General features: G+C 47.8%; 4 protein-coding genes across 4 annotated transcripts; 2 read left to right on the top strand and 2 right to left on the bottom strand.

Annotated features, from left to right (window-relative positions):
- Positions 1–1,068: 1,068 nt before the first annotated feature.
- Positions 1,069–4,672, bottom strand: BGW36DRAFT_361732 (glycosyl hydrolase family 71-domain-containing protein; the record flags this gene model as incomplete). The annotated part of the gene is made up of 6 exons (XM_046214299.1): positions 1,069–1,282; positions 1,380–1,925; positions 1,996–2,110; positions 2,169–2,343; positions 2,394–4,507; positions 4,537–4,672. 6 exons carry the CDS (start codon positions 4,670–4,672, stop codon positions 1,069–1,071), a joined length of 3,300 nt encoding a protein of 1,099 aa, XP_046069576.1.
- Positions 4,673–8,385: 3,713 nt separating this feature from the next.
- Positions 8,386–8,814, top strand: BGW36DRAFT_429932 (uncharacterized protein; the record flags this gene model as incomplete). The annotated part of the gene is made up of 2 exons (XM_046220765.1): positions 8,386–8,658; positions 8,719–8,814. 2 exons carry the CDS (start codon positions 8,386–8,388, stop codon positions 8,812–8,814), a joined length of 369 nt encoding a protein of 122 aa, XP_046069575.1.
- Positions 8,815–9,820: 1,006 nt separating this feature from the next.
- Positions 9,821–11,306, bottom strand: BGW36DRAFT_301387 (elongation factor 1-alpha; the record flags this gene model as incomplete). Its single annotated transcript, XM_046211682.1, has 3 exons — positions 9,821–10,902; positions 10,958–11,143; positions 11,204–11,306. The coding sequence occupies 3 exons, from the start codon at positions 11,304–11,306 to the stop codon at positions 9,821–9,823; spliced, it is 1,371 nt and encodes a 456-aa protein (XP_046069574.1).
- Positions 11,307–14,289: 2,983 nt separating this feature from the next.
- On the top strand, positions 14,290–16,642 carry BGW36DRAFT_429930 (putative alpha-N-acetylglucosaminidase; the record flags this gene model as incomplete). The annotated part of the gene is made up of 3 exons (XM_046220764.1): positions 14,290–14,528; positions 14,578–14,723; positions 14,772–16,642. The coding sequence occupies 3 exons, from the start codon at positions 14,290–14,292 to the stop codon at positions 16,640–16,642; spliced, it is 2,256 nt and encodes a 751-aa protein (XP_046069573.1).
- Positions 16,643–16,828: the final 186 nt, after the last annotated feature.

Genomic DNA, 16,828 nt, shown 5'->3' with positions numbered 1-16,828 from the left:
TGCTTTGTAGGGAATTGCTACTATATTGTCTGTATGATGTTGTCCTATTTTGGTATAGTCAAATGATGTGTATCTATTGATTAGTCGGTAATACTAGCAATATAAGCTAAGCCTGACGAGGGCGAGAAGTGAACTCGCGATGGAGAGTGGAAAGGTGACTCAAGAGAGAGGTAGTGCTGGAAAAAGTTGGGAGGAATATGCTGATCTTGAAGCTGTTGAGGAAGGATGATGGGGTTAGAAGGTGAGCAGTGGTTGTTGTTGTAGGAGTTAACCTGAGGAGTGATAAAACCCTAAAGTACAGCAAGATGAAGTAGCATAGTTTGGGTGTAAGATGTTCAAGGTGTTAAATATGTGAAGACCTTGATGTGGGTAGCAAAGGCTTGTCATCCAGAGTGGTGCCACTGAATATATAGGTAGTGGGTGGAAAGGTTTTCTTACAGCGTCTGAGCTAGGGATCAAGAAAGATTCTTGACTATTGATGTTTTTCTAACTGTTTTTGGGCTCATAAATGCAGATCTGTTATCCTATCCTTATCTACAGACGCCAAATGGTGACTCTGGATCTTTAAGTAGCCACAGTGACATAACTTTCGAATTGTAATGGAACCATGTAAATGAACATCCTAGCGTTATAGTACAGCAAATTTTGGTTGAGAAAGAGACCATCTCAGCGCTATAGCAGAAAGCGCATTTTAGAAAAGTCACATTGTCAATATTTAGCTTTTTCAATAAAAAATTCTAATACTGAAAACTTTCAATATTGAACTCAACCTTGAAAATTTTCCAATGTTGAACCTATTCATTGTTGAGAGACCCCCTGTTGAATAACCCGTTGACAAGCCACGCCATAGCTCACTGTCAACTATTTACAGTATAATGTTTACACTCCTATTTCCGTCCGACGAATAGACCCCAACAGTCTTCTGACAGATACAAATTTAATTAAAGTTCGCCAAAACATCATTGTCCTATCTAGGCTTTCTTAGGGTCAGTTACGGTTTAAAAGTAGGAACCCCGTACGCCTTAGAGGGAGAGAAAACTCACCTGAGGAGTAGATGTGGCAAAGATATCAGTTGCAAGGATAATTGGCACTCTGGGGATGTGAATTGATGCTGTACTGATACCAATTTTGCCACGCCTCATCGTTTCCGCAGACAGGGATTGTGACCACTCCGGGCGCGGCCACGCCCAGGTCTATCAGTTTTGACAAGGTCGCTGCGTCCGACGGATCTGCTGTTTTCCATCCGTTTTTGTTGCCATTGTTGGTGTACCCGTTGACCGCTCTAGAAGGCGTTATCAGCAAAAGTTCTCGATCCCCCCTAACCGTAAGGAAGGCCCCAGGGGGCCTCGGGGGAGTTAGGAGTGGGGGTGGGCGCCTACCCTTGCACAATTGTCGCTACGGTGAGCCCGCCATATGCGCCAGCCTTCCCGGTCAAGCTGGACAAGCCGCTCGGGGCGGAGAAATCGTTATCAGTACAGGTCTCCGAGCAGCTCTCGCAGCCAGGCCAGGACTGACAGTTTGTTTCGGCGTCTCCGCTGGCAGACAGCAGGTAGTACATTCGGTTATTATAGCACACGGACGTTGCGGCTACGGTATCACTGTCCACATTGTCGGGAAGCGGGTTGCTGGGGTCGCAGTTCTGGCCCGAGTCCAGCACGAAGGGAGCCTTGTTGTTAAAGCTCCACGCGTTGGGGATGATCATCGCGTAGAGCGGCGCCGCCATCCAGTTCTGAATATCCACGTCGTTCGGTGGGTTGGTGACCTTGATATAGGAGCCGCCGCCGATGAGGTCGTACACTCGAGCGACGTCGTCTGAGGAACCGCTGAACAATTGGTTGACCAACGCACTGATTCCGTCCTGCCAACCTGTGACCGCATTTTTGACGTTCGTGGTGAGGTCATTCTCATTGGCAATATCGAGGCCGCTGAAAAGGGGCCGGCAGCAATATCAGCAAGGTGTAGCGCTACGGGACACTATGGGGGAAGGCATCTTACGCGGGAGATGAATCCTTAAGCAATGTGACGGTATTCGACACTAGCGCATTGGTCATGTCTTTGATCGAGCCCAGTGTATTGGAATTTTCCTTCACGATGTTGATGCCTTTCAGGTCTGTGGGCATCGTATTCAGCACCAGCACATGGAGAGGAAGGGTCGGGTTAGCACGTACAAGCATTCCAAAAAGGGGCCGCGAACAACGCAAAGCCTAAGGAGAGGACGTCCAGGGCGATTTTCAAAGCTTGATTCTCAGTTGGTAACGGAGCAAACACATCATTGATGGTGGGTACATCGCCCAAGGCATTGGTCTCCAGACGCGAAATGGCATCGTAGAGGTTTTGGAAGTGCTGTGTTCCGATAATCAGCAAGTGAATGTCAATTGCGCTGAACTACTTACCTCATCGAGATGAATCAGAGAGTTCAGGATAAACATGCCGGCCGGATGGTTCACGTCTTTGCATTGCACTTCACTGTCGCAGCCGTTGTGGTCGGTGAGAGACTGGCAGTTCATGTCGTCTTGGAGGCCCGTATCCTTGAAGAAAGAGGCGATCTCCATGGAAAAGGAGTTCTTTTCTTTCGCTGCCGCGGCCTGATTTGCGTTCCAATAATTGATAGCCTGGGACCAGGCGGTGTCACAGTCGACGTACTGCCACCGGTACTTGGAGTCGTCGTTGATGTTGTTGACCACGTCTAGGTCGCAGGTAGCCTGCGTCCAGCTGGGCTGCGCGGAGACGTCAGTGAGCGACCCGACGCACACCCCTTGGAGACAGAAGCCGCGGCTGCAAGCCCAATTGCAGAGCCCACTGTCGTCAACGGTCAAGACGGTTTTGCCGGTGAAGCCATTTTGCGCCGGTGGCACCTTGAGCACGCCGGTATCGGTTGTAACGCACGAGTGCATAGGACAGAAGCCGTACTGACAGGTCCAGGCGCACAGGTCGTTGAAAGCGTCATTCACGCCCGTGCCTGAAATCGGGGCCGGTGGAGTAAAGGGGGAGACGGTGGGCGTTGCGAGCGGCACGGAGGTGTGTCCGCATAGGTTGCTTGGGCAGTGACCATAATTGCAATCGAAGCTGCACAGGCCCGAGTAGTCGGCTGATTCTCCGGCGACAGGGTATCCTGCCTGGCCGGTCGCCGATGGCTTGGGTTTTGCAGGGCCCATGGCGGTGCACGTACAAGCGCCAATTGGGCAGTAGCCATACTCGCAAGCAAAAGCACAGAGGTTCTCAAAGTCACCGAGACCAAAGCCCGCGATGCAGACAGCATCCTCATTCGAGAGCTTGGGAGAAACCGGCGTGATCGAATGTGTCGAGGTCGCCTGGCCTACCCAGGCATTCCAGTTGGTGATGCCGTGCGGGCAGCTGTTGGTGATCGAAGCCCCGTTCATCGATGCAATCGTAGATCCTAATCGCTCGATGGTGACGACCACCGGGCCGACGTAACTGGAATCCTCCATGGAGCACGAGCCGTGGTAGAGGCCGACTCCGCCACTCGGCACGTTCTTCCAAGATGCCGGCACCGACTTTCCGCCGATCGAGACAGTTACGCTGGCTGGAGAGGCCAGGAGAGCCGTAAAAAAGATCTGGTCCAGGGCAAGGGCGCCAGGAGTAATCTCCACTTGGAGTTGTGAGGCCGTATTGCCCGTCGTGCCGCCATCCGCGCATGCCGCCGCGCGACTCAGCCGATACCAGGCCACCACTCCTTCCTGCGTGATTGTGCCCTTGCCGGTCTTGTAGGTATCAATCACATAGGGCAGGAAGAGGCGCCATCCGTCGTGCGGCATGCTGTCGGCATAATTATACGGCGCATGCCCGATGGTAAAGGCCGCATAGGACTTGGGATTCAAGGGCCCGATATAATGCGACTCACCGTAGTCGTTCCAGGAGATAATTTCCAGGAACTCGGGGACGTCGTCATGTGGCATCGAGAGGACCTCTTGCCAGCGATCGAACCACAGGTGGCCCGAATTCCATAGCCAATTCTTATCGTAGCCGGGCAGGTTCGTGAAGAACCACGGCGAGACCGGCATCATGTATGGACGCCCTCCCAGGAACTGCAGATAGGATGCGTCAACATAGGTGTTCATATCCTCCTGGCCGGTAGGCCAAGCCGCCCAATTAAAAAGGCCGTCCGCCTCACCGAGCTGCATGGCCGCGTCCGCGCCCAACGACGACCAGTCCGGTATGAAAAAGCAGCCTGTCTGTGATTTGATCTCGGTCCAGTTAGCCGCCGAGCTGGGCCCTTCGAAGGTCGAGACCAACGGCTGCGAGCCGCGGAGAAAGTAGGCTGAGTTGCCTTTATACTGGTTGACGATGTCGATCACTCTTTGCATGGGCCAGGACCCGTTTCCCGCGTAGTCGAACGAGAAGAATAGCTTGAATCCGAGGCCCGACGCAGCCTGGAATGCGTTCGCCATGGACGGCACGTTGGCCGGATCGCCATGGGCCATGTTGAGGGCGAACGCATCGATGTGGGCCGCCTGGGCTTTCTGGATATCTGACTGCCAATCGCCAACTGACCAGGTCAAAGCATTAGTTACCTACGCAATGTCTTTAGTATCATGGTCCCTGAGATGGGAGGGAAGGGATAGGCACCGACCATGAAATGGGCAAACACTGACCGAGCCTCAACCTGGCAAGCCGCTCCAAGAAGGAGTCCGAACGCGCGGCGAAGCCTCATTTTCTCATGCGCCGGAGGTGAATCAATCAAATGGGCGAATACGTGGGAGCCAACGGAATGCTTGATCGCGCCGCGGAAGAGGGGAAGAGAGGTGATCGTGGTATGGTACAGGAATCGTTCAGACCATCCCAGCAGCAGGCGACGACACAATTTATATATCTCATTCCCAAGGTCCACCATCAGCGTGATCCCACCCAACGTTGAGATGCTATTCTTGTTGGATTCAGCTTTTCCTTGACTATCCAGATGCCAAGGCCATGAGTGGTGTGTTTTATGCCGCACGAAGTGTTCGCTACCAGCAGCATTTCAACCTAAACACGCCACCAATATAGCAGGAACGGAGCGAGTATTTACGGTGGATGAACAAAATCAACCAGCCCGGTCTATTTTCAAACTCGCGCATTGCTAGCTGATGCAGGTCAGAAACTTTAAGCGACCTTAGCAAGATTGGACCCACCCTCACTCTGCATTAGCAACAGCAGATTGGTTTTGAATGAGCAGCCACGTGCCTTTCATGGTAGGTTATCCAATAACCTGGTGGTGTGGCCCCATCAGGACTAAGAGTAGCTTAAGAGGAGCTAAGAGTAGCCAAGAATAGCCAAGAGTAGCTTGATCGTATGGAGTGCAATTCTTCATCCAGGAACAGGATGGTAACTAGGATCGTCCGTTATCACCTCATATAAAAAATATGGTGCCGCATTTGTATAGCTTTTGCAGAGACATTGCATGTTGTTACCAAATTCACCAGAAGTGCAGAACCCTGCATTTTCCTAGGATCTGGGTCCCCGCCGCTGAGCCGCGCCTGAGCCCCCTTCGGCGCGAGGGTTCGATTCAGCGGCGCCGTGCGTATCCTATTGATAGCTATTTTAGTAAACTATGGATTTGAAGCGAGCTGGTATCCTATAAAGGTATTGGAGGGCTGTAAATTGGACGGAAATGCAACCACAAATTTATAGTTAGCGCCCAACATTTTAGACTTTCGACCGTTTATCGAGCTGCATTCCTAATCGAGCGAGCCTAACGAGACCCTAAACAGAACGGTCAGTGATGATTCGTCAATTTCCCGAGAAATGGTCTTTGAGTTGGTTTGTGCCTGTTAATCAGTTTTTCTCTAGCATTGTTTTCCCAGTTGATAGGAAAATAACGTGCCTCAGTGTTGGGGAGGGATAGAAGAGCTGAGGGGACGATTAATCAGTCTAACTGAATTCGGTAACGGCTTTTTAATTTTAATCTTACCTCAGAGTCGAGGGCTTATTCCAGAATATTACTAAATTCACCTACATTTTTAATTGTTATGATTATCCTGGGTCATGTCACTTGACAGGTAATACATACCCGTCTCGTCGCAGACCAACCCTTATATACTTTTATCTACTTTTGTTGTTAAGTTATTGTGGTTATCTGATGTGCTTTCTATTTGATAATGTCTTTATGTTGTCAATCCTGTCTGTTCTATGGGATTTCTTGCATCCAATGTCATGTGAATTGACAGTTGCGTCATGTTCTATATAAAGCGGGTTTAGGGAATAATCGCCATTGAGCGCTTAATGTTGGTCTTTTTGACCTGGTTGGTTAGGAGTGTTCCCCAAAGCCCTAGCTTACACTTTGACGTTGAGATTACTGCTGTTATTGGCTATGTTATCTGTTTTTATGGTTTTTCTAAATTACTATTTAATAAAATTTTGCATTTATCAACATATTTATCTAGCTATTAATATCTATTGAGAAATCTGTTATCTTATCTTTACGTTTCCGTATAGAATGATTTTTTAGTTTAATAGTTGCCGCTCGCCGCTTTAATGGCCGCGCCTTATTGGGTATTAGGTATATAAACTGCGAGTGCGTTCTTGAAAGTTTTAAGATCATTTCTCTTCTGTATTTCCGCCGCGTTCCAGAGACTACATCGGTGATCATAGTCCCCGTCGCCCCCCTTTTTCTTATTGGTTTAGGATGGTTTATAGCGTCTAGATGCGATCTATCCTTGTCGTTAAGATGGTTGACGCAATATAAGTGACGACGTATTGTTATTATTGTGATGGATGCCAGCTAGCATGCAATGTAAATCATAAATTTTATGGGATTGAAGTGTGTGAATAAAAGCATTGTTACTGGGTATAGATCGTTTATTTGTTCATCATACTGGCCTTATTACGTACTTCCGCATTCTCTCTTCTCTGTTATTTTCCTTTTGACTGGCTCCGGCTCGGATCTTGTTGAGCCTGCTTCACCCATATTAGTTTATTTAGCTCCAGACCAGCTGCAGATCTATGTGGATGGCTGATCTTATGATTTTATGTTAATGGTGTTGTGCAAATAACGCGGTACTGTACGATATTCTATATTGATTAGGATTTCTGTAGTAGACGTAGTACTTTTTAATTTGATTTTTAACTTCTATTGACTAGAGGTTAGTAAGATAGTGATATTTCTTATATATAGCTGATACTAATTTTCGAGTATTGTGAAAGCAATTGTATCTTTCAACTATTATGCACCAATAGAGAAAATGCCACAATTTTTTTGTCATGACTCCTGCATCAATGATATTTTGGAGCGGACTGTGATGATTGGGTGACAATATGAATAATGACATCTAATTAGATGGGTATGGATATAGATAATCCATGAATGGGGGTGATATCGGGGAAAAGGGAGAGGAGTGAAATAAAGCCATGCTATAAGCACTGCCTTTTTTTTGAAGCTGGGAACAGGCAGGTATGTTGAATCCCTACATTGAGTGAGTGGCCTCGCTCCATGTCTCAATTTTGAGATGAGTTACCTGGAAATTGTTTCGATGTCGAATTATTTATATATAAAGTTTTAGCTGCTATCGATATTTTTTTTTTAGAGTTAGCAATTATACAGGTCTATTAGATTAGAGAGTTGTATAAGAGAGAGAGAAAAAAAAAACATAAGATTTTATAGTGTTTATATTAAATGATGAGTATATAAATAAGAAGATTCCTATGGCAAAGACATATCAAGTCATGTTACATCCATCTATTAGCCCCAGCTCTTTCTACTGTTCTGTTATTTTTCTACTCTTGCTATGGCTGTCATTATAGAAAAAGGCAGCAACGGACCAAATCGAAATTCACAGCCATTTCTCTGACCAATAATACTAACAATAGATACACACCTCGTAACTGCCCCTTATTACCCAAGCTAATTAGTTCCGCGTCAGAATAAGGGTGCCGTTACGGTACTCTCCCAAGGGCCAGGGCCACGTTGATGAGGCTGAGAGTTGATAATTATTTCCCATCTAACTAATTAATCAGGCACATAAGTGCCCGAAGAAACTATGTTTAACGATGGATATTAGACGATGAAGTATTGTCTGATTAAATGACCTTTCAAAAATTATCATGTCCTCTACTTGAGAATGTCTTCTTAGAGTGTATTCTGGGGCAGAGTCGTATTCAGATTTGGAGGATGGCACTCGCGATACGGATGAGAAAGCTCTGGATCTCCTGACAGTCTACGGAGAGCAGTGGTAATTACAGAGGAACAGAACGACTCAGATGAGGGGTATGACGCCGTTCACAATAGCCACCAACGAAATTTTAGTGATTCGCACAGCTCGTTTTCAGGTTGGAAATATGAATCGGATGAGTCGGAGCAGCCCCACGCCGTATATGCCCGACCACTGGGCCGGTTGGATGGAGTTGATGATGAACATCATGCTTATTACAGCAATAATAGTAATAAAGACGATGCCAACTACGACAACAACGAGTACAAGGACGTCGGTGACTACAATGAGAATACTGACCCTGATGAAACCGACGAACCCTTCGACGACGAAAGCTCTGCTTCTGGCAGAGCCAGATTTGGCTAGCGTCAAGAAAACAGGCCTCGTAGTAACGGAAGATTCCACAAAGATCTGTCCTCACGGAACGCTGCGTATGGTCGGAGAGGAGATGCCTCGCGAATGCAGGGAGAGTGAGAATCTGGCCGATAGCGCTTGGTCGAAGAACGTGCCCGTCGTATACAATATGTTGAAATGATTCAATGTGGACATGGCTCACCAAATCCTCTTGGATAAGGGAGACGATTTTCTCTACAATGGTCCATTACCACTGTTCAAGGACGAGGATTTTGAATCTCTTCGGAATGCAAAAGCTGTCGCGCAGCTTATGTAGAGCGATTATCGCACAGTTGGTATCCTCAATAGAACTGATTGAATGGGACGATTAGCGCCCAGTCACATTCAGGCACATACTCAAGTTAAGCACATGTTTCAGATGACCTGCTGACTAACGAATACAGTGTCCTTAGGTCCATCGAGAATACGCTAAAGATCAACATCCAGTGAACGTGTGATGTCCGTTTTGAAGGTTGGTTTGATGGAACTATTGGGGCTGAGCGTTTGATTTTACAAATTCCTGAGCGTCATCTGAGTTCGATGCGAATTGTGAACCGTCGTATGAAAAGGACAATGAAAAAGGAGAAGAAAATGGAAGCAAATTTTCAAGTGTTGATCGATAGAGGTCTAGTCAAACGCAGAGGGTAAGCGCCAATTTAGTCAAAGCATAACCGCCAGCTTTGACTTGAATGTTCGAAGCAGTGACTTATCCTTCTCATCTACATAGAAAACAGAGATCTCGTCCTCCAGCCTCCCTATATAAAAATTTAATAACTTCGCAGGGCAGAATAAGTATTGGGCCGGATTCTAAACAGGAACAATGTAAGAGCGTTCACTACACGGCGGGCGCTGCTCTCGCGGATAAGCGTCTGTCCTGCCAATCGCCCCGTGAGGAGGCTACTCCGACCTCTTCTAGATCGATACGGGGTGACTCTTCTATATTCACCATCCCCAGAACAACCTCTTCGTGGGCCGTCTACACCAGCAGTAGTTTTGCAGCGTTCTAACCCAATACTCGCAAGACAAGCTGCGGACCGGCGACCCCGTTCAGGTTGGAACGGTCTTCGCGTTATAGGGCATGGTAGATAGGTGGGTTATGCCGCTTACAGCTGATATACTGTATAGAAGGGTATTCCCATCGCTGCTTGCGCTCGGTAGCGACGGCGACGGCTGCGCTCGCCAAGACTGTGCTAGTTATGGGAATTCTCCATTTGACAATACCTCATTAAGCAAAGGCAATGCTTCTAAACAATTCAATCAATATCTTCGTCTAGCGATACATCCTAGTCTGTCTCGACGTCAACAACCCTTCCCACAGCAATTGTCTTATCCGAGCCACGCACTACTACACGGCCGAGGCCTGGGTAGTTGGAATATACCTCCACGCACATTGACTCGGAGGGGATAATCTTGACAACGCCAGTATCACCCTGCTTGAGGGACGAGGGGTTATTTTCAACAGTTTCGCCCGTACGGCGATCAATCTTCCTCAGGGGCTCAAGCGTGCACTCAACGTTGGCTGTGTGGCAGAAAACAGTAGCAGTATCACCACTGCTGATCTGACAGTGAGGCCCAATAACCATAAGGTGTACATCAAAGGACTCACAGCCTGTAGCAGGGTCGTTGTCTGGATCACTAGCGACATCACCACGGCTGACTGGCCCATCATCGCTAATGCTAAAGCTAACAATATCCCCCGCCTTAGCCTCTTCAAGCTCCTCATGATGTCTCTCAATGGATAGAACTTCGGCAGTCGTACCACTGGGAGCAAACGTGACAGACATCCCAGGAGAGAGAGTGCCCGTTTGCACGCAGCCAACCGGCACGGTCCCGACACCATCAATGTCATGAACACTGTGAATGGTTACACGAAGGGGCTTGTCCTTTGGACGAGCAGGAACTTCTATAGTATCAATAGCGTCAAGTAGGCTCGTGCCACTCGCTTCTCCTTCCCGATAGAGTAACTGCCTAGTAAATCCTGGCTTAGAAAGGCCATACTGAGAGAAGGTTCCTTCCGTATACCAGCGCAAGTTGACGCTTTCGACGAGCAGGTTGTCACCTTCGAAACCAGAGGTGGGTACAAAAGAGATCGTCATGATATTAAAGCCAATCTTTCTGAGAAGAGTACGGATTTTCTCGGAAACGTCCTTGAATTGGTCCTGACTCCACCCGCAGAGGTCCATCTTGTTAACCGCAACAATAACCTGTCTAATACCAAGAAAGAAGGCGAGCAAAGCGTGCTCACGCACCTGAGGCAGACCGTCATTGAACTCATTTGGATCGGCCGAGACAACAAGGAGAGCACAGTCCGCTACGGCAGCACCCATGGCCACGTTCTCGATGTAGTCGGAGTCACCTGGGGTATCTATGATGTCGTTAGATTAGACAGTGGAGATCAGATAGCAGACCAAAGCGCTCACTGATCATCGTGATTTGATATTTTGAGGTCTGAAACCGGGCAAGGGTAGCGTTCATGGTGATGCCCTCATCTCGCTCTTCCTTGGTCTTGTCAACAATCCAAGCATACTTAGAGGAACTGTCTCCTTCCTCTTCAAATTCGTGTATGGCATCCCGGCCGACACTACCAGCCAGGTACATCAAGTGCCCTATTGGGAACTGGTATCAGTACGAGTCAAGAATGTGATAGAATCTTCAGGGAGGCTTACCGGCTAGGGTCGACTTGCCAGAATCACCATGACCGATAACGACGATGTTAAGTGGGGGATTGTACCATTTAGCGGACTCGAGGGCTAGTTCATACCTCGACATGGTGAAGGCCTTATATATGAATTGGTGTACTTGGAAGTTCTGTCGTAACAAACTCGAGAAGATGATGCAGGGGCAGGCACGGAGAGTTAAAAATGAAAACCAGGCTATTTGTGGAGGGGTCTAGTTGTACCACCGCGACACCGCCGTGAATCGTCGTTGCCCCACGTTGGGGGTGAAGATACATATTATTTTCACCAACCTAAAGTATAAAAGCACCACCCTCTATAACCTAGATAGGTATAGCGTTATATAGGCCTTGCTATCCCCTTGGCTGTCGAAACCTTGTATAATTTTAGCGCGACGACCGATCCACCTAACACGCCGCGTTGGTCGAACCGCCTAACAATACATATGCTCCCGAATTGTGAAAATAGATGGAGCCCCTCATCCCCTACTACGCGGACTGCATACCCAAGGATTGCAGCCTTATGGCCCAGCAGAAACCACTAACTTATCGGTCCACTCAAGTATACGCTTAGATTGGCCAGCACTGGGCACTACTCGCAATAGAATTTTCTGTTGCGGATAGTATGCATAGTGGAAACTACATGGCATGAAGAGTTTCAGCTAGCCACCGTCCTAGAGCCAACCTGTGCTTCGATTACGAAGCACGCAGCACGCTGTCAAGTGTGGGTCATCCAGCCCATGTTTCATAACACGACAAGTCATATTAGGACATCACTCAGTTGATTGCTAACCTGGTTGGATGCCCAAAGCAGAACTTAGTAGCCGGGGATGGGACAAACCTGCTCCGCCTGCGAACCGAACCCATGTAGGTCTATTTTAGTTAACCCTGTTCCCGACAATCTTACCACAGTTCTGTAAGCGGGGTGAAGGGGCTGTTCCCGTTCCCGGTGCCGCTCCGGTGGGTGTCCAGCAAGGCACTACGACAATGAAGCTTCAAAGGTTCAGAGGGTTCAATTCGCGAATGAGTTAATCAAATAGCTTGGTTGGTAGATACATACAAATTGCTCGAGCTTCATGGAAGCAGCGGGATACAAGGGATTCTAAATATACAGTGGGTTCGCAAGAGTGTTAACACCCCTCTCATTGATTACTAACACCGCTCTATAACGTATTTTACCCCCCACCCCCACCCGCGGGACACCCCCAAGCCGGGACACCAGTGCCACCCAAAACCCCCAAACCCAAAAAATTCGTAACCAATAAACAGAAATCGTTTATCTTTCTATGTAGATTTATTCGGACAGGACGTCTGGACATATCCAATTAATTTACAATTAGAACAGATCCAGGATGCACATCTACGCGCCCTTGAAGCTACTTCCGGATTAGGAAGCTGTAGAGCTTCTTGAGCTATTAACACCACTATAGCAATTTCCTGACTCTCAAAAACCATTAAAATCCCAGATCTATCAAGAGTGTATCTATAATTGGTATAATTTTGCTTTTAGTAATAGTTTGCTGCTCTTAATTCATAATTTTCATATGCAAAAATAGTAGCAGAATATATAGCTAAAGAGCAATCTTTTTGTCAAACGGTTCAACAACTCGTCACCAAGATGCGAATCGCGGTGGATATTCTGTTAACAGAAGACAAGAGAAAAGCTTTGTAAGGCAATCCTAAGGTAAAGTAGAGTACTATCGTAGTGATAGGCTGCAATAAGTATGTTGAAGAGTGAATAGTAGTATGCTATTTCCTTGAGAGAATAAAACACAATAAGCTAGATACATGATAGTAAATGAGTGTCCTTATAAAATTCCCATATTGAAGCGCCCGCTTCAATATCTAGTATCGCCTGCTTCACTATATAGGATCAGAAGATCATCATTCGTGCCGTAAGACGAATATAGATCTGTACCCTCTCTTCCCATGACAGGGAGATTCGAAGGTGGTCCAAGAACACGATCAGTGGAAGGAGGGTTACCAGAACTTGCCATCGTCCTTAGCTGTGCTCAAGTTCCGAGTAAATGACATACAAAAGTAAGAAAGGTCCGATGAGGTTTTTTCGAGGAATCAAAACCGCGGATTTGACGTCTTATATAACCAGTTTCACGGTGACTTTGGCGTTACGCCGACAAACAATCTGAATCAAGGTAATCACTACCAATTAGATCCGAATGATCCTCGTAAGTTTATCAGTCAATTGGTTCAATGGATACATAAGGTGGTATAGTTGCATTCTCCAGAGGACTTATTGACTCTTTAAATAGCTGATTCCCCTGCCGCTGACGGAGGGACCATCGACTTACAAAAGCATGATGTAGCCAACAGAACCACTCCCGTTGAACAAATCAAAAGGCGCTTTCTTGCTATTTCAAAAGTAGCTTTCTGAATTGTAGTCCGTGCAGCCCCCATGCTATTTCAAATCAAGTTAATTATTTCTATACTTCAGCTATTAAGAATTTTAAAAAAGATGGATCATTCCTTCTCTTAAACGATAAGTTTAAGTGTTGGAAAAAGCCGATATTACACTTGTATATTGAGCTAGTAAGACTATTAAGACTTTTTTAAGAAAGAATAAAGATAAAGCTAGTATGTTTATATCTTAAATTAGACTATTATAACTATCTTTAAAAATTAATATATTTTAGACTTAGTTAAAGGCTAATCTGATTAAATGCATCCAAACAACTCTTCAACACGGGCAGCGCGCGATCATTGACATTGGCCGTGTCCAGCGATTCATGGCGTTGCATCGTGGCTGATTTTAGTCGTTTTTAGTCCGAGCGTTTCGTCAACACGTGGAGCAATCGACGTTTCTAGGGGCCCGAAACATTTATATTAATATTTAATATTTCACCGAATCAATGTCATTCGTATTTCTTACTCTCGAATGAATCGTTGACTCCGTCGCTCGCTGTGTGGGCATCCATGGTTCGCACGAGCTTCGAGCGCATGGCTTGAACCACGACTGCATATTAATCTAACACCGTCCTTCGTTTACTGATCAGATCTTCGTTTTCTGTTCAGACGCTCGTTTCATTCAGACACTCGTTTTTTTTTTCTTGTGGAAGAACCATGCGTCTTTACAGCATTCTCTCCTGCGCCATTGCACTCGGCGTCGCCGCGGCCAGCTCGCCACCAACTGCTGGCATCGAGGCTCTTGTCCAACGCCGTCTGCCGCAACATGCAGGCGCCTTTGAGTTTCGCATCGTCAACGCGACGGCCATCGGCGAAATCGACTCTTACACGGTGTCCACGCCGCGGAATGGAAAGGTCCAAGTTGAGGGGAACTCGCTGAGCGCGCTCGCTACGGGGTGAGTATCTATATTTTTGTGTTGATTGCTATCATACTAAAACTGCTAGACTGCACCGCTACCTGGTTGATGTCGCCCATGTTGATATCTACTGGTATATCGGCAATCGGCTGGATCTTGTCTCGAAGCTTCCTCATCTATCAGCGCCTTTGACGAGTTCTAGTATCGTGCCTTATCGGTACCATTTCAACACAGGTAACCGGGATACCCATAATGTATAAGGATAAATTCTAATTGTTCCAGTCACGACATCCTACACCAGCGCTTTCTGGACCTGGGAGGATTGGGAGCTGCAGCTCGACTGGATGGCCCTGCGCGGGATTAACCTGCCTCTCGCATGGATTGGCGTGGAAAAGATCTTTACCGAAATCTTCCAAGAAATCGGCTTGACCGACAACGAAATCCTCGACTTTCTGTCCGGCCCGGCGTTTCTGGCATGGAACCACTTCGGAAATATCCAAGGCTCCTGGGGCGGATCGCTACCCTTCTCCTGGATTGACAGTCAATTTGAGCTGCAAAAGAAAATTGTGCGGCGCATGGTCGAACTTGGTATGACGCCTATTCTGCCTGCATTTCCAGGTTTCGTCCCTAGGGCTATCTCGCGTGTGTTTCCGGATGTGAGCATAGTGAATGGCTCTACATGGGAAGCTTTTCCAACCGCATATACCGACGACACATTCATGGACCCTCTCGACCCGCGCTTCACCCAGCTGCAGAAGAGTTTCATTGCCAAACAGACCGCTGCGTACGGTAATGTCACCAAGTTCTACACCCTCGACCAGTTCAACGAAAACAACCCGTTCTCCGGCGACACAGACTATCTGCGCAACGTCAGCCGCGGAAATTGGCAAGCTCTTAAAGCTGCTGATACAAATGCTATATGGGTTATGCAGGGCTGGCTATTTACCAGTAACTCCGCATTCTGGACCAATTCCCGCATCGAAGCTTATCTCGGCGGCGTGTCTGTTGATGAGGACATGCTGATTCTAGATCTCGCATCTGAATCCCAACCGCAGTGGCAGCGCACAAACTCGTACTATGGCAAACCGTGGGTTTGGTGCGAGATACACGGGTATGGTGGTAACATGGGACTTTACGGTCAAATCATGAATATCACCGAGAACCCCATCGCCGCGCTACACAACTCCACCTCCCTAGTCGGTTTCGGCTTGTCGATGGAGGGCCAGGAGGGCAATGAGATTGTCTACGATCTTCTCCTTGACCAGGCCTGGACCGAGACACCCATCGACACCGAGGCCTACTTCCACGACTGGGTCACCGCGCGATACGCCGGTAGCAACTCGATCCCCGACGAGATCTACACGGCATGGGACACTCTCCGGACCACCGTCTACAATAACACGAACCTCACCTCCAACGCCGTGCCAAAATCTATCCTCGAGCTCATCCCCAGCACCACCGGCCTGCTCAACCGTACCGGCCACCATCCAACCACCATCAACTACAACCCGGACGATATGGTGCGCGCCTGGGACCTTTTCTACGCGGCAGGCTTTAGAAACCCGGCTCTCTGGTTCAACCCAGCCTACGACTTTGACCTCGTCGACATGTCCCGCCAGGTCCTCGCCAACGCTTTCATACCCATTTACCAAGACCTGATCACCGCCTACAACACCTCGTCTTCCGCCCAGCGCGCCTCCTCCGTCCGCACAATCGGCGCAAAACTCATCAGCCTACTCTATTCTCTCGACGCCGTCCTCCAATCAAACCCGCACTTCCGTCTGTCCACTTGGCTCTCCGCAGCCCGGTCTTCCTCCCCTACCAAAACAGCCCAAGACTTCCTCGAATATGAAGCCCGCAACCAAATCACACTCTGGGGACCAACGGGGCAAATCAGTGACTACGCATCGAAATCATGGGCCGGCCTGGTATCATCATACTACATCCCGCGGTGGCAGAAATTCGTGGAGTATTTGGCAACCACCGAGCCGGCAGAGTACAACCAACAGACATTCCAGAAGGGGCTGTTGGAGTGGGAATTGCAGTGGCAGAATAATACATCGGCTGGTAAGGCTGATGAAAAGACTGTGACGAGTATTCAGAATGTGCTGCCCGGGGTTATTAAGCAGTGGGAAGAGGTTTTTTCGTTTTGATGTACATATACATAATCCCTAAACTAGAGCTTGCATAGACCGGACGGCATGGCCGATACAGGCGATATGTCGATCCACGAACAATCTACAATATTAGACACACCCTAAAGGCTAAATATCTAAATGTTGTGTTGGCTGAGATGTAGCTGCATACCAACTGTAGCTCCGCGTATAACAAGCCCCACC

The sequence above is a fragment of the Talaromyces proteolyticus genome (genome assembly GCF_021365285.1).
Source record: "Talaromyces proteolyticus strain PMI_201 chromosome Unknown BGW36scaffold_9, whole genome shotgun sequence".
NCBI classification, from domain to species: domain Eukaryota; kingdom Fungi; phylum Ascomycota; class Eurotiomycetes; order Eurotiales; family Trichocomaceae; genus Talaromyces; species Talaromyces proteolyticus.
This window is presented reverse-complemented; position numbering and strand designations above follow the sequence as displayed.